We start from the raw sequence: 26,376 nt of genomic DNA on the forward strand, positions 1-26,376 counted from the left end.
GTTTTTGAGCATGGAAAAATATCTGTGCTGCACATACACTTAGAAGTGACAGGGCAGGGTAAACACTCAAAACTTGTCAACTCGGAAGCCCACAGACTTGTATTCTTGAAAAAAAAACCCTATTCATTAATGGAGCTCTCATGGATCAACGCACCGAAACACAGCGTGCTTTTATGCATTCACTGCCCGTATGCTGATGCCTCTTGCACATAATAGGGGGTAGTATCCAGAAAAGGAACAGTTTTTATTTTGGCTTGGGTGTGTACACTATTTGGATCTGAACACAGATCTGCTCTAGAACCAAAAAAAAAAAAAAAAAAAAAGAACAGTAAAACAGAACATGTAGCCTCCTGGATCTGTTCAGTACGTTTTGTTAAAGAAATTAAGTTATGATTAGAAATTAACCACCTTATTACAGATCCACTTCATGAAGACTTTATATCCTATCCACTGGAAACCATGCATTCACATGGGTTTTAAAATCACCTTTCCAGAATTGACCTGCATAAATTTCAGATGCATATTAAAATAAAATTGCAGCACCGTACATTAAAATCCTTCTTGTAAAGCCTGATCACATTCCCTCACAGTTATTACACCAATATCAGATTAAGTTAACAGGCTCAGTTTTCCAGCTCAGCATTAACAAGAAAAAATACAACAAAAAATTAGATTACTGCAATCAATTGTGGCATTCATAGTTCTCACACCTGATTTCTAACAAGAATCCTGAACTCCACAAGACAGTACCGTGAAAACAAAAGAATGCAAATAGCTTTACAACTTCAAAAGAACAAAAGAAAAAAAAAAAACCCTAAACACTAGTTCTATAAAGGTAGATTGTTAAAATAGATTTTCATATAAAAGAAGACAAGCAGTCTTTTGTCTGCTGGGAATACATCGTACTACCTAATGTAAAAGTATGAGAAAGCACAAAACTAAACACTGCTGTGTTCATCACTCCTCCCTCCACCTCCCTGAGATACATCTTACATTTTCTTCCTGAATTCCACTACCTGCTACATCAGTGTACAAACCAACTTAAAACAAGGTACATTCCAATACATCTAAATATTGAACTGAGAGACTTTTCAGTCAACTCCATCCCTCCTAAGAAAAATTGTTTATTGGACTATCTTTTCTACAACTATACCAAAGTCATTGTAAACAGCTGTTTTGGTATATAGTTAGGTATTCGGTTCTATGTAAAGTGTTAGGTTTGTGTTCAGTTCCTGACCTGCAGGCACAATACAGCAGGCAGAAACACTTGCCACTGAAGATCTTGACTACAAATACTGAAGATTCCTGAGTATCTTACAGAAATAATCATTACAGACCACTAGTCATCACATGCATTTTTTATGGCACTTATTGCAGAAGTATTCAGATGCTCACATGCCTCTCAGTTAGCCTTGTAATACAGTAGTGTTTTGCCATTCTACCAGTAGTTGTATTTAAAGTGCTGAAGCAAATAACCCAGGACTAAGGAGGTAGATGAGGGAGACAAATTAAAAATCAATACTGGTAGACAAATTCTTTAAGTCATATGCAAAAAGACTTAAGTATATCTTTTTCAAAAACTAACATTCAGTACCTTTTTAAATTTTCCTTGTCGCTTTGCTGCAGACTGCCCCTGGGAGTTAGAATAACATACTGTAAGAAAACATGCACACACCACACAGGATGGAGACACCTTCTCTGTACAATTATACTTATACTTTCAACCTACATATTTTTAAACTGTTAAGTCACATCTATGACCAAACACGCTCTTAAAGCATGCTTTCTTTTTAAAATTAATAAAACAATGCATTGTTTTGTATAGTCTGTTATTCCTGTAAGACAAGCAAGTGTTGTTAACCACTTAGCTTAAATTAATGAAGTTACAGAAATTCACTTCAAAAGTACAGATTTCAGATTTTGACTGTTTAGTGGCATTGTTCTGTATTTCTTAATAAATATACAGAAATTAGGTGTATTTTCCCTCAAATTGCACCCTACTTGCTGAACTAGAGAGAACATTGCTACCTATTCCTCTCTTTTTGTCTGCTGGCACACTACAGATTTACTAAAGGCAGTGGAAAGAATCTGATGTTAACTGGTATCATCCTTTTTCCAAAGAAATATGACCATAACAGTAAAGCCTTAGAGTATGACGCATGACAGGCCTCAGCTAGAATTTCTCTCAATGTAAGCTCTTTCATATTCTTCATGAAGAAATTAAATTTGATAGGCAATACCTACTACCTCCTACTTCCCATCCCAGAAATCACTGTCTAAAAACACTTCATCTAGTTGTAAAATAAGATAGAAAAGAATTACAACCAACAATTCAAGGAAGCACAGAATTCAAGTTAGGTAAACTATACTGCACTCCTATAATGGATTTAACATGGATTCCATTAGAAGTATACTTGCAACTTTGCAGGAATCACAAGAAATCTAAACCTAATTTTAAAGTACTTCACTATATTTTTAACCCATCATTCATTCATACTTAGCAGACATTATCTAACTTGCAGTTATACCTAAGACAATACATGCAATTTTCCCCAAAAGTTCTACCTGCAACCAAATCAGACTAAATAGCTAAACCTGTCTACTCAACAAGATTTAACAGCATGTGCCCACCTCCAAATAGTGAAATATAGACATAGATGGATTACTTCTAAATACCAGCTAATCACCAGCATTGATTCAAGTTTATTCTCAGCTTTGCCAACTATTTGAAAATATTTGAAGAGCTGAGGGAATCTTCTAGATACCTTAGCACCAGATACACACATGAGTGACCTGGTTATTATAAGCATTGTTGCACTATGGATGCTAACTTGAATGAAAACAGGTTTTTTACAGGATTGCTGCATTATGAGCAAAAAAAAACTATTGCTTTTTTCCACTGTGACATACAGAGATTTTATATCATTATGTTGGAGCATACAGTCATATTAGTGGTTGACAACATCAGTGTGCAGCAGGTAAGAATATCTGCTTAAGCATTTGAGTCAGCAAAATGCCTCCTCCTTTGTAAAAGTAACATGTAGAAGTTAAGGAAGCACTTATGTTTTTGCTGAAAACTGTATGCATGCAAGGAAGAGTATAGCTGTTTATCAGAGAACCAACATGCACAAAACACATGTACATTTTTCATTCAAAAACGAATACTAATTAGGCAACTGAACAAAACCACTCTTAAAGACTGCCATACCAACAAAAAAACAGTTGCTTCTAGAAATACAGGGATTCAGAGCCAAGGAGTCAGAATTCAAAAATTAGAAGGTGTAATTAATTTGAAATTGTAAGATGAAAACAAAACTAAGAAGTTATTCTGACTTTATAACAAAACAACTGCTTCTAAAATGTGTTATGTCACTAAAACTGTTGCTCTTTCAAGTACTAAAGCTATAAAATACAGTGCTTCCTTGGCATGCCATTTACCCACTTCAGAAGTTTCAGAAAGAGGCCATCATCCATTTAAAATACTCACAGCTTTCTTTCCAAGTTCTGTTTTAGACAATGTAAGAGCTCCTGCAAGATAACATCCTGGTCCTGCTCCTTTTGGTATTCTGTTCAAAGAAAGAAAAGTCTGTGTTAAAAACTAGGTCCATTATTGTGCCATTGGGGCTACAATAAAGAATCCAAACAGTGAAAGAGCAAGTAAGAGGAATACTGAGCCTAGACAGGCAGACACAGCATAATTTTAGTTAGGTGTAGAGGCAATTGGTTAGAAGTAAAGAAGAAAACAGGACCTCAGTTAACTTACTTGTCATCAGGCAGAGACGTAACAAAGAATGGCTGACTGTGTTTTGGTGGTAATGTCAAACTGTTGGATTTCTTCTTCCCTAAGAGAGCAAGGCTATGGTTTTCATAAATATCTAAGCTCAAGGTACTAGACAATCTGTGAGAAACAATAAATGGAAGGTCCTTGATGCGATCCAGTTCACTGTTCTGTTCATGGCGAATTTGTAACCGAATAGTATAGTCTCCTTTTTCCAGTTTCACAGAATACTGAAAGAAAGAAGTTATTGTAAATGTCAAGATTAAATACTTGACCATGCACACAGAAACCCAGAAATAAAACTGTCATGTTTCTCTTGATCCAAATAGCTCAAACCATTTAAAATATGCTAGATAGCTTAGTTTTGGAACCTCCTGAAAATGGAGCACTATCAAGACAAGAGCAGCTGAAGCATTTTGGATTGACTGAAAAAAAAATTTCAGACCACAAAATGGGATTATATCATTAATTCCTACTATAATACTGTATTAACTGCTCAAACAGAAATCAGACAACTTGCTAAACTTTCAACTCAAAACCTCTTGCAGGTTTGCCTTGATACATTTTCAAGTCACTACGCAACTTAAGGTGTTGTGTGGCTGAGATCACAGTATATTTCCTACCATCTCTAATATTACGGGGCTTTGAGCAATCTGATATAGTGGGAGGTGTCCCTGCTCATGGCAGGGGGGCTGGAACTAATGGATCTTTAAGTTCCCTATCAACCCAAACCATTCTATATGATTCTATACCAGTTTCACACCGAGGGATCCAACATTCCTATGAAGGTCTAAGGCTGCAGTTTAAAGAGCTAGCAGTCTCTTTGACCTGATTCTACAAAACTTTTCATACATGCAGTTAAGAATAGGCAGGTAACATCATCTCTATTTACAAAACAAACATAAAATCCACAGATTCTTAGTTATGAAAATGTTCTTTAATTTCTACTAATTTAAAAAGTCGCTTTGTGGATATTTTTAGTGCTAGCATGCTAAGCTTACTTTAGGATGTTTCTGCTGCTGATGCTATAATACAAAAGGCATCCCTGAGAAGGACAGTTGTTCAGGACTAGCCTTCTCCCAGAATCTCCTTCTAGGTTAGAATCAAGCTTCCTGTTGATATTACTTCCCAGATTAGTAAATTTTTAATTATTTTAGAATTGTTCTGTGATGCAGAACACCAGAGAGGCACAGTGTGGTAGTCTACCAGGTACAGGTAACAGACTATTTTTTTTTTTAAACATTTTACAGCACTTAAAAAATACAGGGTAAGGGATATAAGCTTAAATAAAGCAATTCCTGAACTTTGTAAGATTCAGAAGTCATGCTTTAATGTCAATCTATTGTACATTTCCAGTATGACTAATCCTTCCTTTGAAAATGCCTTTGAAAGACAGCAACAGAATTAACTGAGCTTCAGCATTTAGAAGGCTGTTTAGAAGACAAACCGAGGAATAGCGAAGAAATATCATGATGTCCTATTTCATGGCAACCTGTCAATTGGTTTTTTTTCCATACAAATATATCACCACTGAACGGTACAATGACTTTACTTGTTCATATCTCTTCACAAGATGACATTATGACTACGTATCAGAAACTGTTAGGAACTAACAGCTTGAAAGGTAGAAAAAAACGAAGCTTTCACACTGTGCAGAAAACAAAAGGTAAAATAAATATATAACTCCGTACCTGGTGCGGATAGGCATCTCCTGAACCCATCTGTCTTTTGTTCTGGTCAAAAATAATCCACAGTTGACTGTCAAATTCAGATTCGTACAACAATTCACAAAGAAGTGGACAGCTTGGAGTTACTTCTCCACTCTTCGGCTATGAAAAGAAAGTTCAAAATACTTCATCCACAATTGAATAAAACAAGTATAATTATTACACATATTCAAGAAGAGAGCTGACCCGAAGCCATTTCAAGACACAGTAGCTTCTAAAGACAACCAAGTTAAAGTTACTAATGTAGACAGTCTAGAGCTTAAATCTAGGCTTCGTTTCTGATAGAAAGGTAAAGTTAAAAACTGCTTTTAGAAAGCATGCTATGTTTGTTTATTGACTTGAAAAAAACAACAAGCATAAACTCTACCTGATGGAAGTTATAGGTCAAAATCATCTCATACAGTTGACGATTATTTGGTAAAATATCCCTGGATCCTAAAGGTTTTATTTTCGCACTCACTGGTCTGCAGTTAAAATAAATATAAAAAACCAGAAGGCACTATTAAGCAACGTGTATCTGTTGTCAAAATCTGTATTGCTTAAGCATAAATAGATTCTCAAGTACATCTAATAGTACATAGCACAGCACATGTGATAACAGTATTTTAAGAAATGTTAACTACCTAAGCACTACAAATTCTCCAGTTAAAATGAATGTCAGTTCAAAAAGACGACTTAGAAACATTATGGACACTGCCAAAAAAAAGAAATGAACAGAACTCAGCAAGCACATCTAAGCTCAAAATTAAAAGCCTTAAAAAACAAATAGGAAAAGAGAGACTTCAGGATTAAGACAAAAAAACAGGTTGCTATAAAACCCTAGTATCTGTGTTGCAATCAGCACATTTATTCACAGATTGAAAGATCAATGTCATAGTAATTAGAAGACAGAGGAAGTGGTTGATAATTGTTTGCTACAGAAATTTATGTCAAAAGAGAATTTATACAAGAAATCAGAGTAATACCACCAAGGAAAAACGCTAACGCATATGCCTATGTAGAAACTCAGAAACAGTTGGGACAAGCTATTGTTCAGAGAAGCACAAACACCTCAGATCACAAGCATCAAAGAACATCAGCTAAAAACAACAAAATAAGAAAACCATTGGTTTGGAAATAAAGGAACTGGAGAATTATGGTGGCCTATACATCATATAAGACTGCATTTCACATATACAATTCTGACAACCTTTAATGACATTAATGAAATTTATCTATAAGATCCTATCAGCTCTTTGAGTGCAAACCTGCCTCCAAGCACTTGAAATTCAGAAACCTAGTAAGAAACCATTCAGCGCTCCCCAACCCCTACTTTAAGCCGTACTCAAAAGTACAGCTTGAACTGTATGGCATTTCTTTCTCCTTCTGAAACTACCAACTTTAGTTATTAGTAATTTTCCAATTGTTAGTAATTTTCAAAAATCCCTTTTCCTCGAAATCAACATGTGTCAGACAACTGATAACAGAAGAAACACAAAATGTTGTACCACAGCCTGCAAGAAACACTTCCAATCAAGCAAAAAGAGAGAAAATCTTCCCAGGTCAAAATTAGGCAGGATCTGAAGTACCTGCTTAAAACAAACAACAACAAACAACAAAAAATGACACCAAATAACTCAGTAGAATTTGTTTCTTTAGATCTTAATATGCCTTTTACCTCTGTCTCTCCTTTAGAGGCACTGGAAAGTTTCTGTAAATTTTTCTTTTAAATTTAGCTCAAGAAAAATAATTTATATGGAAGAAGTCACCATAATTGTCCAATTTTGTCACAGCTAAAAGGAACCAGAAAAAGTGCTGAAAAATTTAATAAAATTTCCCAACTGATACTTCCAAACTCACTTAAGATACTGTAAGAATATTCTTGTTATCCTAGCTGTCACTGTTCATTTGTGACTATTTTAGCCACATTCTGATAGCATTCCCACTTTCCCCAGAAACTGTACCTGAGAGTTTGAACCCAGCTTTTCAGATTTATGCACGGAGCAATATCTTCATACTTCAACATGGACTGAACATCAAATCGTACAATGCCTTCTGAAGCATGCTAAAGAAAAAATACATAACAATTATGCTTTTATGCATCTGTAACATCAGATGTGGACCATTCAATATATCCTTTGAAAACATAATGGAAGTTTTATCTATCTACATTAGAAGTAATACTGTGTGAGTTTGAAAGTGTCACAACCCTATCTCTATTTTACAAAAACAGAATCACTAGGACATAAAAAAAAAAACACATCATCAATAGGACCAAAAGTCTGTTATATTTTTTTTTCCAAGACTATCTATTATCCACTTTACAGCTGTTCTGATACTGCTGGCATAGGAGGAGCTTGAACCTGCTTTAGTAAAAAGGCTGTTATGCACAACACCAATACCACCTCTTCTTCCTCCTGCTCTACTAATTCAACACCCGGTAACTTAGCACAATGCAACCTTTTTTTCCCCCCCAAGTTACTCAGCTCTTAGAGCATGAATACATTCAACCTCATCTGTGGTAAAGGTATAACATGCTCTGACCCTTATCTAAAAAAACAAAAATGGAAGGAGCAAAGAGAAATATGTATGGTGCCACTTCCAGCAGGTAGTACATCTCGGCTCTCAAAGAGCACCCTCTCTTAAGGAAGGCAAAGTCAAGCCAAAACATCCTGCACAAGACAGCAGCAAGACAAAGTACTGTAAATAACATGATACTGATGTTTTTAGTAACTTTTCAATCCTTTGGTATCACAGAACCTTGAAGTCATGATACTGCCCATCCACTGTACCCTTAATTGCCCTAAACAACGAATCTCAAACCAAGTGGCACATCTCAATACAACACCAAACAAAACAGAAAATAACTTTTAATGACATTTTATTCTGAAATATTATTCAGAGTATTGTGCTTTAGCAATGGTGGTCTAGACAATCAAATTCAAGAACTGTGATCCCAGCAAAGTTTCTTCACACAAACATTTGCAATAGTTGCAATGAGAATATCTTAGTACGTCCTTTCTACCGGTGTTTTTTTTTTTTTTCTCTAATTTTCTCCCCAGTGATTCATAATGAAAAAGCATAAAAAATTCATAACTAATGGCACTAGGCATTTGTGTGGGACTAAGCTCCTATTTACCTAATTTTAAGAGAAAACATGAACATCTCACGTATAACCATGCTTTTAGTCTACCTAAATACAGGCAAGAGTGAATAAAAGCTTTCTTTTCTTTCTTTTTTTTTTTTTAATTCTATCAGAGGACTTCAGAATAATTCTAAATAAACATTCTAGAAAACTTACCATGTTTAGCTGTGGAGTAGCACAAAGTACACCATGAAAAGAAATTGTGTAATTAATGCTAACATCGCTAAGGCTTGCCCACCACCGAGCAACACAAAATTCAATGGTTTTTCCAGCCTGTGTAACAAAAATGCAAGGTTAGACACACAGTCTCTTCTCCTTCTATTCACCCCAGCCTCACTCTGCCCAAACCAAAAAAAAAAAAGCAATATGACTCAAAGATGACCCTATCATGCCCAATTTACACCAATTATATTGGTTTGTATGGTAGCAAACCAAACATTACACTTGATCCAGAAAATACAAGACAGTTCTAACAAAAGAGTATGTCCAATTACTCCCATTAAAATGAAGTGTACCAGGGGTATACGCTACAGAGGAAGGTATACAGCTTTTATATGTAACATCTTCCTTTCCTACCCTTCAAATTAGGCAGACAAGTTAGTTTATAGATGACATCAATACATATCAGAAAAAGAGATAGTGCTCTCTACCTCAAGACGACATGAAGCTTGGGATGTTTTTTGTTGGCAGTATTTTTTTGGTTGTTTTAAACATAATAAATTAATTCAGAGTCAGTGGGATGAACGAAGCTTAGTGCCCCCCTCTTGACTTTTTCACACAGAGTACAGGACTGAACAGAAATTACAACCTCTCTTAGCGTTTAGAGCTACACGTCTCAATTAAGCAGTGCAGTGGGCCAAACTTGAGCAGTGGACTTGATCATCCACATACCTGAACAGCCTGTTTTTGTTTTAGACTCTTGAACTAACATTATCCAAGATAAGTCTACTACATCTAAGCAATAAGAATGTTAGCAAGTCAGTATTACTTGACCTCAACAAGATTTCTCAGATTATCACCTTAATCACTAGAGTTCAGTACATGCTGAACTCTATCTCTTCAACAAGTTACAGCCCCTGTTACTTGTTGAAGTAACTCTTTTCCCTCCCTGAAAAGGAAAACCTAGCCTGTATAAACAAGCGCTAAAACTGAAGAGAGAATGGCAACATGGGATAATTAAAAAACACTACAGAGCTGTTAGAGACCTTTTTAAAACCAAAAAGAACAGATGCATTCACTACTATAAGAAATGTGTGACTTGGGCTTTTTTCTTAATCATCAGCATCAACCAAACAACAACAACACAACACTGTTCCTCCCACCCCACCAATATAACTTACTAAGACAGGAAATGCTTCAGTCACTGATCCTTTTTCAGGTAAGGATGAAAATTTATAGAACTCATGACTTCTATATGCTTTTTGTTTCACTAGCTGAACAGCATGAAGCACAAACTTTGCAGTCACGTCAGATGAACATGAACATACTGTCACTTCTAGATGTAAAGAAAAAAAAGTTTTGCTTCAACATCCAGAAATTTTAGATGGGAAATGGAGATTCAACAGAAAAAGGCCTAAAGGACTATTTTCAAAAGATATTCAGTTTTAGAAGTTATGTAGTACCAAAGTATGTACTGCATAACATACAAAGTATTCATAGGTGAATTATGCTTATCTACCAGTTATTTACTAGGACCCCTTCAGATTAAGGAAAATTAAGTTCAGAGAGATCAGTTAAAAGAAATGTGACTCAACTACATAGTATAAACTAATCAGACAGTACAGGTTATACAACTGTACAGCACAGACTGCTGCTGAATTTCAAATTAAGTTTTATCAGTAAACTTCAGTCCAAATGAAAGATTCTTTTTTGTCCTTGCAGGATTATGAGCTCCTTGCCCATCACCTTATGTTAAGATATCTTTCAATGCTATGGCCATAAATGCTAAAAGCCAGGCACACATCGGACAGATTGTATTTGCTAGCTTCTAAAAGACGAATACGGTATTCCACCATAACAGAAACCATGAGATAACCCTCCCCAAAAAATCACTCCTGTAAGAGCTTAGAATCAAATACAGATTTTACATATTCATGGGTAAAATGCTTAAGTTCTTACTCATGCAGATATTGGAATGATTGCAGAACAACTTTGTCAAGTGTGACAGATGTGGTTTCTTATTTAACCAATATGCTCATTTTCCTTACCAGCCCATGTAGCTCCCTGGGGAACATCAATGAAGTGCCTTCGGATTTGACCAGGTTTAAAATGAACATCTGTATATGCAAGGTCATAGCTTGATGATTCATCTACTCTGTACATCAAAAAGAAAACAGTACTAATCAAGCTGTGAAGCACCATTTTTTTTCCTAAAAACGTATTTTTAAATAAAAACTCTCCAAACAGACTATAATTGAGGATATTCAGTCCCCAGCTCCATACATTTTGATTTGCAGATTTGCTTCTACTTAATCACACTATTTGCTATGCCAGAAATACTCCCTCCCCCCCCAAAAAAAAAAAAAAAAAAAAAAAGTTGACTTTAAGCAAAACAGACTTATAAAGGGGAAAAAAAATGAGCCTGTGGTCAACGTTAGGTGAGGCTCCTTTTGAGGCTATCACTGATACTCACAGAATATCTGAGCTGGAAAGGACCTACAAGGATCAACAAGTCCAACTCCTGAGTCCCCCAAAAAAAACCTAGGTCCAAGAGCATTGTCCAAATGCTTTTGAATTCCAGCAGGCTCAGTGCTGTGTCTACTTCCCTGGGGAGCATGTCCCAGTGCCCAACCACCCTCTCGATGAAGAGCCTTTTCCTAACAACCAGCGTGACCCTCCCCTGTCCCAGCTCCATGCCGTTCCCTCGGGTCCTGTCGCTGTCCCCAGAGAGCAGAGCTCAGTGCCTGCCCCTCCGCTCCCCTCATGAGGGAGCTGCAGGCCGTCATGAGGCCTCTGCTCAGCCTGCTCTGCTCTGGGCTGAACAACCCAAGGGACTTCAGCTGCTCCTCATACCTCTTCCCCTTTAGACCTTTCAATCATCTTTGCAGCTCTTCCTTAAGACGCTAATAGTTTCATGTCTTTCTTATATTGTGGTACCCAAAACTGCACACAGTACTTGAGGGCAAGGCCACACCAGCACAGAGTAGAACACAGTAAAGTATTATTACTGCACTATACAGAGTAGAGAATATTACTTATTTTATTAACTTATTAAATGGAATACTGCTCACGCACAGCTTCACAAGGAGATGTTAGCAAATTAGTAAGGTCCCAAAGTGTTTTTAAGTTTCTCCTCAGGCGTTATTTATGATATTTGTTTTTCCAGCTTCTAGCTAATTATTTGTTGAGTGTCCAAAACGTAGTAATTGCCCCTACTCTTTCTGTTACGTGTACAAGAACTGTACCAGTACAGGATCTGACAGCACAATGCACCTAAACAATTTTAAAACATCTGTTCTACCACATTATGTAGACACCTTCTCCCCTGGTCTCCCCAACCCAAAACACAGCTGCACTTAAGCATAAAAATCAAAGGTTTTCAATGAAACTGGATTTCCTGGTTGAGTGACTTTCCACTGAAGTGAGCTAAAGCATGTAAGTAGTAATATTTCTGTGAATGAGTTAGAAAAACGTTATATTTCTTCCTCTGAGCAGACTGTCCACTGAATAGGTTTAATAATCTCTCTTATCACAATCACTGAAGTCACATGTTTAAAACAGTTAAGACCATAACACAATACTAACTCTCTAAATTTTCTGTATTAAGGTTATGATGGAAGTTTATCCCAATTTCTACCTGACAAATAACGTCCATTGCCTTTACAGACTCTAGTCCACCAGCTAGAAGTAAAAAAAATTCCAGCTGACATACACCTAAGAATATACTGATATATTGTTGAAAAAGTCAGAAATCATCTTTATTCTGATGGACCAGGAAACTGCTGCTATTGTGACCAAGAACATACTGCCTTCTTGTTGCCAAGACCAAAACAAAAAGCGAACGCCACTGCTGTCCAAGCCTGTTGCAAGAAACTTTCCAGAGCCCTGCTCCCTTCCCTATCAGTGTTCATAGTAAGTTCAAGAACTCCCAGAGAAAGAAGGTGAAATAAATGACAAAAGTAAACTGGGTACACAAAACTAAACTTAAAAAAAGACAGTAAAGCTTGGATTTACTGACCTTGTTGGTATGACAACTGTTATTGGAACTCTGAACAGAGGACCTGCATTAGGCATCGCTATATCATATCCACACACCTGACAAAATAAAATACAGCCATTTAAAATCTTTGGTCAAAATGAAATTACAGAAGACAACATTGAACTACATGACTTAGTTGCAGGGTGTTTTGAATTCTCAAAGCTGAAAATATACCTAGAACACAATATATATATTTTTTATTTATTTCCATGTATATGCTTTTATTTTTCAAACAGATATACTTAAAATCTTCTCTACATCTGCCGTACAAAGTTGTATAGAGTAACTGCTGCTGAACACTGGATTCAGCGTGTATAATATGGAGGTGTGGCAGCATTTTCTGTTCTGTAAAGCATAAAGCTTTTATTTCTTTAAAATTACTTCTAAAAAAAGTTGATAGAGGCAACATGAAAATGGTATACGGTCTCGAATAGAATACCAATACTTTAATACCTCTGTATAATGTACTCCTTCTCTCAGTCCACGTGGATCCACACGAATATTTATGTGTCGACACTGGTTCATAAGCTCTAAATGAGTAGGGCACTGGACCCATGGTGCATTTGAAGTTAAAGCTAAATGAAGCTGGAGAGATATTCTTTCAGTGTTTTCTGCCAAGAAACAAATTAAAAATAATTAATTAACAAGTTATGTACTCATATTCTACTGTAATGATATCTGCCAATAAAATGTACCCATCTCAGTAAAATATAATAGGAACCAATTTCCTAGTCCCCTAAAGTCAGATTCTCCAAAAAAGGACAGTGATCTATATCATCTCTTAACAAAACAGTTGAGTCTCAAAGAGTCAGTAAGCTAGTAAGCAATGCTTCAGTTGCCTATAACATTGCCTGGAAGCAGGTATAAGTATTCTTATATAGATGCAAAGTCTCGCCTAATGCCCAGAAATAAAATAAAAACCAACTACACTCATTCTGAAGGTTACACTAATTACCAAATTACATTATAGAGCAACCTAAGTGAGAGTTTATGCTTATTAAAAGAATTATTATCATAATCTAGACTGACTTTGCAAACAGTCAATTTAGCTGATTTTGTGAATCAGCTTGTGTCGAAACAACCATGGGTTAAAGCATAGCTTCTATAAAAACACCTGGCCCTGGAGTTTAGATGTTTTATTGAATAAAAGTCACCTTTATCCTGCTCTAAAGATTAATGACGTTTAAAAAAAATAAAATGCTTTCTAGATTTAATTAACCTTAGCTTAACATTCAGATATTTAACTTCATTTCATCTTTGTAAGGTACAAAAAAGAGTTCTCTATTATCAGATGTGCTTTCCACAGAGGTACCTCAGAAGCGGTAAGAGCTCAAAGAGAACTTCAACAGACAAACTGAGCAGATGAGTCTTCCTTAATATCCTACTAAATCCGCCCAAACTTCGTCTTCCTGAAGACGCCAGACAGCACAGAAATGACCAAAAGGACAAGTACAAGGGAAACAATATCATGCTGCAAGCCAGTCACCCATTACAAATATCTAACTACATTTTCAGATTTGCTTCCTACAGAAGAGCATAATGTGTATATTTACACATTATAGTGTGTAATTATTTTATTTCTCAGTGTCATATTGTCAATTAAAAAATTACTGATTGCAATGGAACGGATCACACAACTATGGTACTCTGAGTCAGTAACCTGTCTTATTCACATCATCTCTTCTCCTAAATAAATTCACCATACTGTCACATGCCAACCTTCTTCCGGATCACTGATTTTAGGAAAAGAATTAACCTCAGTAACAAGCTCTCACATGGTTCATTTTTTGAATATGATACAACTCCATTTCTCAGGGAGGCGAGTCCCAGCTGTTATTTAGTAAAATAGAGCGGGGCAAACCAGTTTATGGAAAAAAGATGTCAAACCTATTTTGACTGGCACTAGTTCCTCACCCTATCAATAAATAACTAAAACCTGTATCAATTCCTGTATTACCTTTAGGTATATGTATGCTTATCCACTAATAGCTAGTGAATGAAATGCAAAGCTAGAACTTGTGGTCTTTAAATATCCAGAGATTACTTAAGTTCTTCCCTATTTAGAATATTCTTCATTCTTTGTCAAGAGTTATCTGCAACAATATCTCCCAAGTTCTACAATTTCAGGAAACATTAACAATATGATTATTTTCTGTATTTTTTTTCTGTATTTTTTCCTGTGCCCCACAATTTCACTTCGAACTTCTTTAGAGCAGAGATGCCTTTTTTCAGTGAGAGGAAGCTTGAAGCAACAGACTCACCAGAAACATAGGAGTGCTGCAATTAAATATCTAAGATTAAATCAGAAAGTTGTTTACTTGCTTGCCTTTATTTACCAACAAATTTAGAATTGCATTTATGCCTTCTGTAGTACAAGACTTCTATCATTCCTCTCTGTCACAGCTTTTTTTTTGTTTAAAAATGACAATCCATTTTTTTCCTCATACAAAGCAAGCTCTTTCCTACCTGTATTCTCAGGAAAGACAGGTTCTATGCCAACCCCGTGATCAGAAGGTGCAGCTATCTGGGCAGGGTCTCTGAGGTAGATTCCACGATTGCTTCCAACAGTAACAGTAAAGCCTATGTTACTTGTGAATGATGAATTCTGAATGAGGTAGTCATAGGCTTTATCAACCTATTAGAACACATTCTAAATTAACACATTTCAACCTTATTGCATATTATCTTCCACATGCAGCATTCATCTAGTGTAGCAACAAGCAGTGAAGTAACTAACACAATGCCTATTAGACTCATACTGATTTTACATTACATGATATTCAATACCAAAATGAGACAAAACTTACAGCATGCAACTGCCATATGGAACACTGAAATGGTTGAGAACATTTAAAGGAACGATACAACAAAATCCCTTTGCAATAAATTCATCAGAAGATGCATAGCAAAGGTTTCCAGAGATGACTCTGAAGACATAGGTCCTGTTCTACAGTACTACTTTATTGCTCCTTCTCATATATAGAGCAAAACTAGTCAAGCATTTAAACCTTCTATACAGTACTGTAAGTTAAACACTTACACATACAAGCAAGATGGGATGCCCATGTAAGTTTTATATAATGATGTGAAATAAGCGTTTGATTGTTCATTCTCTTAAACTCAGATGACAAGGTCATCTTTGTGTTTTGAAAAGAGACCCTTCTACCTCGCTTTCTATTCTACTGACTCAAAAAATCTTACACTCTTATACTTCAGCAAGCTACCTTCATCAGAGTAGGGGACTCTCCTCTGAAACAAGCAGATACAGTATAACCTCTGTCTCTCAGGTCACAGTTTTAACCACATTTTAACACATGCTTTTACCACAGACTAGTAAATCATAAGACACAACTGCTGCATTTCATTTTTCTTTGGCAACGTTTTTATTTGGTATGGCCACCACCATGCTGCCTTCTGTACCAAACTCAGCATTACATATATACTTAGAAGGCATCAGCTACTGGGTTCTAGCATCAGAAGAACATGGATTTAGGGTTAAGCTCTTAATATCTAGCATCATTAAGCATGACAGAAAAATCTCAGTACCTCTGTCTGGCTACGATGGAAGTGACTGCAGGCAAACATAGCAGCAGCTCTTTAAGAGCCTCAGCTTATGCACAGGGAGTTTCATTCACAATGCCTTTATCATAAAAAGGTTTACACTGCAGATTTCCAAGCTACTTAAAAGACCACAGGATACAATGAATGCCCAGATTTTTCTGCAGGCCCACTCACAGCAAGGTCATTGCAAAACTGCAGCTGTACTGCTTTGTGAACCAGCGTGGGTATCTATTTGCATCGCCCAGAACTTACAGTTCCAGCTTTTGTCTACAAAAAACAAGTTCAGTTCTCTGACAACAGCATAAAAACATTTTCAGACATTAAGACAGAATTTAGGCATCCACATCTGTATGTGGGTGACAAAAACCCACAACCTACTTTTATGTCCACACACCCTTTTGGTCTGTCTAGGAATGTGTCAAGTTAACACATATTCTAGAGAAACCAACTGTATGCTGAAGTGAGAGAAATATTCGATTCCTCCTCCCCTCCCACTACATTCCCTTCTTCACCCTGAATCAAATCTGCTAATCAAGTAGCATGGGAGCAAGCTGTCTGAGCTCATCTAGAAAACTTTCTTTTTTAGTCATTTTTCCACTGGCCGTTATGCTGGTCTTCATCTCCCTCCCCCCTTTTTTTTGGCTGACCTGAATTATACCATGTCCTTGTGCAAATACTTCTATGTTTTCAGCTTTCACTGCAGTATTTTCTAAGGCTCTTCTGACAGAATGAACAGTGTAATGAATATCATTAGCTTTGAGTCCTGAAATTAAAAATAAGGGTATTACTGGAAAATAATTAAAAAGTTGCAAGTAAGATTTTTTTTTCCTAAAACAATTGCTATAATATCGTTTACATTATGCACCTACATTTAAAATTATAGCCTATTACCTGACAGTACTAATGCAATGCCTCCACATGCATTGGGAGAAGACATAGATGTGCCATTCATGAGTTGTGTTCCTCGCAGAGTCCAGTTTGGAACAGAAGCAATAGCACCTCCAGGGGCACTGATACTTACTCCAAGGGCTCCATCAGTGCTAGTGTAAAAACAGAATCGTTGAAAAACAAACATTTATTCTGCATACTTTATCTTGAAGTTATCTGTGCACTTAAGATAATTTTAGCATTAGGTAACATTCTCAGGTACTTTAATTCACTAAAACATTAACCCATTAAAAACAAGACAAAGCATGACATAAATTGCAACTTAAAATGTCAAATTCATCATCAGCTATGCCTGTTTTCTCAGTCAAAATTTTCTGAACTTTCACTCCTTCAATACTCTACAAAGGACTACAGTTTAGTCAGCAGAGTATCTTCTGGAATTTAGATTAGAAAACGCATGCAAACAGACCTATCAAATACTTCAGTATGTAATAAGTATTCTACTGACCCTTGTACCCTTTATTATTTTAAAAGAAAAATAGTAGAAGGGACAGGAAGACTAGAAAAGATCCAAAATCTACAGATCTGCATTGTGCACATAGCCATTTCACAAGCAGGTTAAATTTTGAATTATGATACGGAACCTGAGACAAAGACAGCAAGGGGTGAAGACAAAGAGTGTCAAGAGGTGGATCAGCATTAGCTGTGATGGAGTCACCTTCTTTCTTGCCCAAGCATATTTAAAAACAGTGAGTACCTACAACACAGTTAAAGCAGCACCTAATTTTCAACTGCATGAGACACATGCTCAATCTTCCTCGCTCTGTATAGACAAAAAGTGTATCATTGGAATAATTTAGCACGGTGCCTGAGCTGTGCAGAGGCAAGGTTTTTTTCAGGTGGACTTAAATCCTGCACTAATAGCTTCACACGTGCAAGGTTTGTCTCGAACCACAGCATTCTCAATATGATTCTGTAACATAATGTAATTAGATATATTTTGAGTCCTATACAGACTACAGGTTGTCTATCATGACTCTTCCAGCCAAGCAGTGACAGCATATCTGACTGAAAGCCCTTAGTGCTTACTCAGACAGACTGACCCCCTTCCCCAAGCCTGCTCTGGCAAAACTTTAGGAACTCTTCAGTCACCTGTGTTCCACCCTACACAAGGAGAATGCCTCTACGGTCAGACTTTGGCCTTCTAGTTGACATACACTCATTCTGTCTATTTTACAATGCAAAGTGACAGCACATAGAAAATGTGTTTTTTATATATTAATAAGTCTTTCTCCCTCTTGCAGCCAGAGGGAGAGAGAGTACATTTCCCTCTCCCCTCCATGAAACATGACAACTATAAATAAGGTTCTTGGAACAATATTCTTTCTTGTAAAAATACAAAAACACCACGATGACTAACTTTAAAGACCACTGCAAATAGGGAAGCAGTTCCTATGTAAACAACAAAAAAAACAAGGACCAACCTCGGGTTATGTTTGTTTTCTTCTTCACTCAATAATATTATAGGCTAAATCATAAAATACAGGATACAGTACTTGTACTGTATAACTTAAAAGAAAAACAGGAAAGCCTAGACACCCATGAAGAAATGTTATTCTTTTTCTTCTTTTGGCTATCATGTAACTATCAAATTCTTCTGAGACATTCTATCTGGTTTTGGCAAGGTTTTGGTAGCAGGGGCAGCCTCTGTGAGCAGAGCCCAGCAGCTGTCCCATGTTAGATCAGAGACAGCTCCAGCCAGCTCCAAAAGGGACCTGCTGCTGGCCAGAGCCAATCCAGGGAGCGACACTGGTTGGGCCTCTGGGAAAAACGTACTGTGTGACAGCAGCTGGGAGAGTGAGAAAATGTGAAAGAAACAGCCTTGCAGAGACCACAGTCAGTGCAGCAGGAGGGCAGGAGGGGCTCCAGGCACGCAGCACAAGTTCCCCTGCGGCCTGTGGAGAGGCCCCCGGTGGAGCAGGCTGTCCCCCTGCAGCCCATGGGTCCCACATGGAGCAGATCTCCACGCTGCAGCCTGTGGAGGAGCCCCCAGTGGAGCAGGTGGATGTGGCCTGGAGGAGGCTGCGGCCCATGGAAAGCCCCCGCAGGAGCAGGCCCCGGGCCGGAGCTGCAGCCTGTGGAGAGGAGCCCACGCAGGAGCAGGGGTCTGGGGGGAGCTGCCGCCCACCCGTGGGGGACCCGTGCTGGAGCAGTTTGCTCCTGGGGGATGGACCCCGTGGTACGGAGCCGTGTGGGAGCAGTTCTTGAAGAGCTGCTGCCTGTGGGCAGCCCCCGCAGGCTCAGTTCAGGAAGGACGGCATCCCGTGGGAGGGACCCTGCGTGGAGCAGGGGCAGGGAGTGACCGTGAGGGAGCGGCGGAGATGAGCCATTAGGGACTGACCGCAGCCCCCTACATGTTAAGACTTTCCAAGAACAGCAGGTTACTTAAGCTCTTCCTGTGGGAAAGATATATTGTCATTCTGGTATTAATGACCAATTTTTAGATTTTGAATAACCTAATCTGAGCCCAAAAGTAATGAATTTCTTCTTTTAGCATAACCTACCTAGGCCCTCTGGATGACCAAGTATACTGATTTGCTGGTAGTTTTTCTCTCAAAGAATATTCAGCAACCATCATATCAGGTGACACATAGGCACCAACACCTATTAAAAAAAAAACACTTTAGATGTACGCTGAAGCTGTAATAAAACAAAAATAAAATGTTTCAAATTTATTACCAAACACTTTTTTAATGTTTAAAATGGACAAACACGAATTTTGCATCTCACTAAGTCCAAATATTTTTTACAAAGCAAGTGTAAAAGCCATGCTGATAGTCATACTGTACAACAAGAAAATCTTACATAATATGGATAATTTCAAAGTTTCATTTTTACTCAACTAAAACAGTATATATTCACCTTCTGCATTTATTTCACAACAGATCACTAACGTGCCCGCCCCCTTTTTGGGGTGGAGGGGGAGAATAATTTTGGCTGTGTTTATACTGTTACAAACTACACCAAGGCTGCCTCAAAGGAATCTGTATGAATTCATTCACGTTCACACGGCTTGGAGCCACTCCACCTCAAACAGATGGCCACATCCACACAGCTCAACCACCATGGCCATGAGACAGTCACTATATTCTTGTTTATCAGTCCAAAGAACCTAGAGCATGTCAATGGCTAAGTTGAAAGCCCACTAAATTTTATTCTTAAAACACAATGTCAAGCAAGCACATTACATCCTTTCAGGGTGACTGTTCTAAATTGTATACTCCCTTCTTACGACTCAAGCACTATCACAACGATACGAAACCACCACACCAGGCTAATTGAACCACATTTGACACAGTCCACATCCACACTGCATGAACTAAGCCATCCTGCCAACTGTATTTTGGTTTTCTCCTCAAACCAACCCATCTTGTTCACTTCAGATGGAGGACAAGGAGCAAGCTACCTCCATGCAGATCCAGTCTCTGGAGTGATACAACAAAGAAGCTGAATTGACAGAGTTGATGCACTATAAGAGCAAAGCCAATGCAGTTCCCAACTGTCCAGTCTCACTGGTAGAGTAATTGCAAGTCAGCTTTTAGGAAGCAATGAGTGTTAATTCTAGTAGATGTCCTGAAACAGTCTCTCTCAAACCATGAAAGTCTATCTGCTGTACTGCCTGCATGAGAGATTTCGCTAGTACCTCGTGTACTGCAGTAATGCTGCACCAGAGGATTTATATAAAATTACAACCAGGAAAAGTTACCCTTGAGAGTTACATGTTTTGGTAAGTCTTATACCTCATCCTCTAAAACTGCATTTCTGACAATTTAGGATGTAATACAAGACTTTTCAGGAGACAAATCAGACTCAAACTTGCTAATATTTTTACTAGTTACATTTACAAATAGCTAAAGGTCTGAGTGGTGTGCTTACACTGTTACAGTTCAAAAGAATAATTCTGTACTCTTCAGATAGATCAGACCACAAAGATTTCTTTTCCAAATTTTATACAAAGGCATATCAAATCTACATCATCTGCCTCCACCACCTGTTTTCTACATAGGTTAAGTTCTTGAAGTGTAAGAAGATAATCTAAATTTCTATACCTAACCATACTGTAAATGCCTCCCTTAAAATTAATCTTGTAGGCCAGTAGTATTTGAAAATATTTTAGATTTAGTATAGCAATCAATTTTGTGATCCCAAACACGTAACAAGTACACAGCTTGACCAGAGAGAAGCTGAATCCCGTTAATTTTCTGTTTTTGGGGGGAGGTGGGGGGAAAGTACCTATTACACTAGATGTAGTGCCACCAGGACATCCGACTGTAGAAAGGCAAGGGCCATTATTTCCTGCACTTGAAACATAGATTACGTTGTGTTTCCACACTGCTTCATTAATTACTTCACAAATTCTCCTGAAGTAAGAGGAAAAAAAAAGTAATTAATCAACAATATGTTCCCCCCCACCACATAGGAAAACTCCCACGATTCCTAAGCAGAATCTCTGCAGGACCAGTCACAGAGGAATATTATGCAGTCTGCTGCATAATACGTAAATCAAGCAGAGCTTGTTCCAGTACTGAAGTTATCCACAAAAAACATCTTCTATTTTAGAAGGGAGTAACAATCATGTAGCAACATTAAGTTTAAAAAATGAAACCCAAACAAACAAAAAGCAACACACAAAGCAAACAAAAAACCAACACAGATTGTATGGTGTTCCCACTAAAAGAATTCTTTACTATTCTAAAATATTCCTTGTATTATAAATTTATAGCACTTTCAGTATGTTTACTTAATTTTTGAAGATATTTAAAAGAGTAAACCAATTGGGCCTGCACAATTCATTCCTACTGACAGAACATCTACACAAAACCAAAACTTGGAATTCCACTTCTGTATTGTTAACACACTTTATACTAACCACTGTAGCACTTACCCAGAATTTGGCCAATGTGTTGCCTCTCCATAGCTATAGTTGACAAGATCGCATTTGTATTTTATTGCTTCTATCATCTGATAAAGTAAAAAGGAAAATACATTTTAGTCTAGAATAAGTCAGTTATGGAACAGCAAAGAACATTTCCTCAAACTGATCTACGAAAAAGGAATTATTTCTTTTGACTCTACAAAACATAGTGACTAAAGTAAATTACATTAAAAAGTCATTTTCCCTATAACCAAAAAGAAAAAAAAAACTCCAGACCTTGAACAACCTTCTATATTAAAACACTAGTCCCAAGATAAGTCTGAAAATGTATTTTTTTTAAAGCTGGTAATTAAATAGGACAATAAAAAACATAACCTATAAACAACTGAAGCAGGAAGCGTTCCACAGTATTCTACACTTCAGTTAAACTGCTGAGATTAATAATTTATCCAGTGAAATACCCACAGCTCTTATTAGACCAGTGCCAGTTTCCATTGTACTTAGTCTTGTATCACCAATCTTGATTGCAAGAATCTGAGCTCCAGGAGCCACACCATTTCGTTCTGGTTCTTCTGGAAAGTACCCAGCTGCGATACTAGCCACGTGTGTTCCATGTGCTCCTGAGCAAATGAGAAGCCATAGCACTCTATGTTTATTGAACTTTTTTTTTTATATATATACCTATTTAATACACTGCTTCTCAATTTATTTTCATTTACTGAACTATAATACAAATTACTTTTATTTAAATAAAGTTGCATTATACTAAGAGACAAGAGGCCAGTAAAGAATAGCAATTTGCAAAACAAAAACAGCTTTTGAGGGGAGGCAGGATAAGAGAAGGAACTATTAACTAATTAACTCCACTAACAGAAGTTACCTGAAAGGCTCAACGTTTCCTACTCAAAAGTTACAAAAATTGTATCTAAAATACCCGGATAGTAGGGATTAAAAAAAGAATTAGAATTAAAACTGCACATAACTATAAAAAGGAATCTCACAACATTATCACTTATTTAGAAACCAGAACTGTTTCTGTAGTTTACTGAGATAAGACAGTTTCATAAGAAATTAGAACGTTTTTACAATCAAATACATCCATACTACCTTAACCACTCAGAATATTTCCAAAACAAAATAGGACTGTAAACAGAATGCACAAACATGGGATGAGAGCAGTTGGAGCTACAGCGACATCTGCCATCACAAAAAAGTTCAGATAAATCAAAATAAAAACTAAGGCGCACATCACAGACGTTTTAATTAAGATTCTTAAATTATAAAAGCACAAAGGACAGCAATGAAATTCAGTAATCACCCTACATTTAAGAACAAAACAAAAAAACAAACTTCTTTGAAATACGGTTCACTACTTTAAGCATACGCCAGTAAGATACATGAACATCTTAGCGTAACTAACTATGAATACACTATGTATACAAACATACGGATAAAAAGTTGACTGTATTTCAGAAACAAAAATGCAAGCAAGTTTAGTAACAAGATGTTGTTTTGGGTTTACCACAGGAAATCTGAATACTGATTTTTAATTCCTTAGTAGTGAGTGCTGTATTAATAAACCGCCTTAAGCCATTGCAAATATCAGAACCAGGAGACAATATAAATTGCTGCTGCTCACAATATCTCCTCAGCAGCAAAGTTTTCTTAACATTACTTTCAGTTACCTCCACTTGTCACAATGGAAAGAAGGTTTCCATCATCATATATATTCACGGAATAATTCAACATTTCAGATGTTCCAAAAGATCCATATTCCTGAGCCTCTTTGTAGGTTCTCAACACCGTACAGCTGGTTAAGTCACCACTCTCAGTTGTATCTATGCAGGCTCTGTTGACAACAACAAAAAAAGGTAATTTTCCATCTGTTATATACTTCCAGTTATTCTGTCTTCACACAGGAGCAACACAAAGGCTTGAACAGGCCTGGTCCTGTGTTTAAGGTATCTTACATCTTTAAGTCAATATTTTTAAACCCAGCCTTTTACAGACTGATTCAGAAACAAAGATCTCTAAATAAACTGATTTTCAGGTGCTACTAAATTCAAATAAGTTTCTTTGTGAAGCAAGCATATGGAAATTCACACATTTTCTTTGAGGAAATTTTAGTAAAGATAGATGTTCAGTACTGGTACACAAATATTTGTGTAAAGTCTTAGCTACTGGTTTGTATGATACACTTTAACAGTCAAGAGAAGTGACATATTACATTCTGAAGCTTGTGCAGATTGATTTATGCATTTTTAAATTATTAATTTCCTATTTCCAGTGGATACTAAAATAAATTTTACTCTTTGCCTCAGAAGAAAATCCCACAAGCTTAAACTCTGTACTGTATTGATTTTAGTACGACTTAAATTCTACCCCGTCTTCATTTAGGATCACAAGTTTATCATGATACAGAAGGATTTTTTTAAAGCAAATTTTAAGCCCCCTCTACAGGGAGCCAGATGTAAAAATTAACACACTCTTTAATGCAATCTGTTGCTTTACATGTGAAACAAGACATTTTAGACAAGTTGGGGTATTTACCTCCAGGTCTCACCATCATTCCATACTAAACAATCATATACTGGGCCAGGATCACTATATTTTTTCTCAAAAGAATTCAACAGTTCCACTTGATTTTGAAGTTCCTCCTTTATTAGCTTATTTACCTAACAAGGCAATAAAATACAGTTAAGATCATTTCTTAAATCATTACTATGTAGGTATGAATCAGAAAGGAATATGGCTCATCACTGTAATGTTATATATTTGTTCCATTACTTCATCAAAAATGCAAGACTATGACAGAAGTCACAAACATCTAGAAGCTCAATGGTCTCCAAAAATGCACTATTTATTCTTGGTGTGGTATGTATAACTATTTCCAACTTCTCTATCACATTTAATGCCTTTTTTATTTTTTTTTTTTTACAGATTGTTAAACGATATGGAACTGCCCAAAAGAACGTCTGGTACTTCAACGAAAAAGTATCTACTTTTTAGAAGGGATATGTTTACAAGATTCCAACTTTGAGCACAACAACTTTTTTTTTCCTCAGGCTACCATCTAGAATTAAAAATAAAACTTAATAAATATGGTACTATATATTTGAACTAATGCCCTTTTCATATTTGATAACAAGTTTAGAAAGTAAACAACTTTAGGCAAATCAAACAACCACCCACCCATTTATTTTTAAAATCAGTCAGAAGATGCACTTGTAAATTATCCCAAGTCTCTTTCTTTCACTCATCTAATAAAAATATTTGAATCCTCTCAACCAGGAGCAAATCATAAACAAGTTTACAAACTTATTTAGAAGTATACTAACTTGGGAGGGAGAACTATGAGCAGCATCAAATTCCTCTTGTTTCCTGCAGGCCTCTGCTAGAGCCAGTCTGTGAAGAGGATCCCAGAGCTTTTCCTTGCGTTCCTTCTGTAATATAAAATTGTGTTCCTCAATACATATGTCAAAGTATGAAAACTACAAAGCCATTTGCGAGTTCTGATTTGAGACACAATGTCTAAAAGGTTCGATATAATACTGTAAGTAAACAATTGTTACACAGGAAAAAAAGGTGTCCCTAATGTCTAGACTTCTTTGCCTCAATGGACTAATTTGACGTGGACCACTTGACCACCTGATGTGACTGAAACTTCACAGAAATCAGTTAAAGAACACCTCTCAACCTCTGGGTAGCAGCCTGTATGTTAGCAAAGCACATACTGTAGTTTTCTAGAAAAACTTCCACATCAGAACGGTAAAGTATGACTATACACCAAAAGCAAAAGGAGTTTTCTTACCTGAATCCTCTCTTTAAGAGCTTTAGGATAGATGTCATAACCATTTTTTATGCCAATGTGGTATTTGCCTGAAGGATTTACCCAGTTTGCTGGAATCTACAAAAAAAAGTACATTCAGAAATAGGTTAACTAATGGCATCAAAAACAAACAAGCAAACAACAACCAAATCACTACTGTGTAAGGGAGCTTAGCAGAACAGACTTGTGTACATCATAAATCAGTATCAATTAATATGGCATTGCAGTCAAAACATCTTTATCAGCTGCCCACAGTACTTTCAAAACACAGCCCCAGTATCAACATTTTAGGTAGAGATCTAGGGCAATCAACACTAGGTACTATCAACAAGGAG

General features: G+C 36.9%; 1 protein-coding gene across 2 annotated transcripts in view; it reads right to left on the bottom strand.

Moving 5' to 3' along the window:
- Window positions 1-26,376, bottom strand: part of TPP2 (tripeptidyl peptidase 2) — a 50,131-nt gene that overhangs the window by 18,264 nt on the left and 5,491 nt on the right. The window contains exons 3-24 of one of the 2 annotated variants that reach the window (XM_035557005.2): window positions 26,024-26,119; window positions 25,551-25,655; window positions 24,763-24,887; window positions 23,898-24,061; window positions 22,678-22,832; window positions 22,222-22,298; window positions 21,570-21,697; window positions 19,841-19,940; window positions 17,280-17,428; window positions 17,036-17,151; window positions 15,294-15,462; window positions 13,281-13,438; window positions 12,807-12,883; window positions 10,837-10,943; window positions 9,970-10,124; window positions 8,786-8,902; window positions 7,449-7,549; window positions 5,873-5,969; window positions 5,470-5,607; window positions 3,764-4,008; window positions 3,488-3,566; window positions 1,595-1,633 (exon numbers count right to left, since the gene is read on the bottom strand). In XM_035557005.2, coding sequence (XP_035412898.1) covers window positions 1,595-1,633; window positions 3,488-3,566; window positions 3,764-4,008; window positions 5,470-5,607; window positions 5,873-5,969; window positions 7,449-7,549; window positions 8,786-8,902; window positions 9,970-10,124; window positions 10,837-10,943; window positions 12,807-12,883; window positions 13,281-13,438; window positions 15,294-15,462; window positions 17,036-17,151; window positions 17,280-17,428; window positions 19,841-19,940; window positions 21,570-21,697; window positions 22,222-22,298; window positions 22,678-22,832; window positions 23,898-24,061; window positions 24,763-24,887; window positions 25,551-25,655; window positions 26,024-26,119 — 2,697 coding nt within the window. The remainder of the gene's footprint in view (window positions 1-1,594; window positions 1,634-3,487; window positions 3,567-3,763; window positions 4,009-5,469; window positions 5,608-5,872; window positions 5,970-7,448; window positions 7,550-8,785; window positions 8,903-9,969; window positions 10,125-10,836; window positions 10,944-12,806; window positions 12,884-13,280; window positions 13,439-15,293; window positions 15,463-17,035; window positions 17,152-17,279; window positions 17,429-19,840; window positions 19,941-21,569; window positions 21,698-22,221; window positions 22,299-22,677; window positions 22,833-23,897; window positions 24,062-24,762; window positions 24,888-25,550; window positions 25,656-26,023; window positions 26,120-26,376) is intronic. The other variant, XM_035557006.2, reaches the window with a different exon arrangement.

The sequence above is a fragment of the Cygnus atratus genome, chromosome 1 (genome assembly GCF_013377495.2).
Source record: "Cygnus atratus isolate AKBS03 ecotype Queensland, Australia chromosome 1, CAtr_DNAZoo_HiC_assembly, whole genome shotgun sequence".
Classification (NCBI taxonomy): Eukaryota; Metazoa; Chordata; class Aves; order Anseriformes; family Anatidae; genus Cygnus; species Cygnus atratus.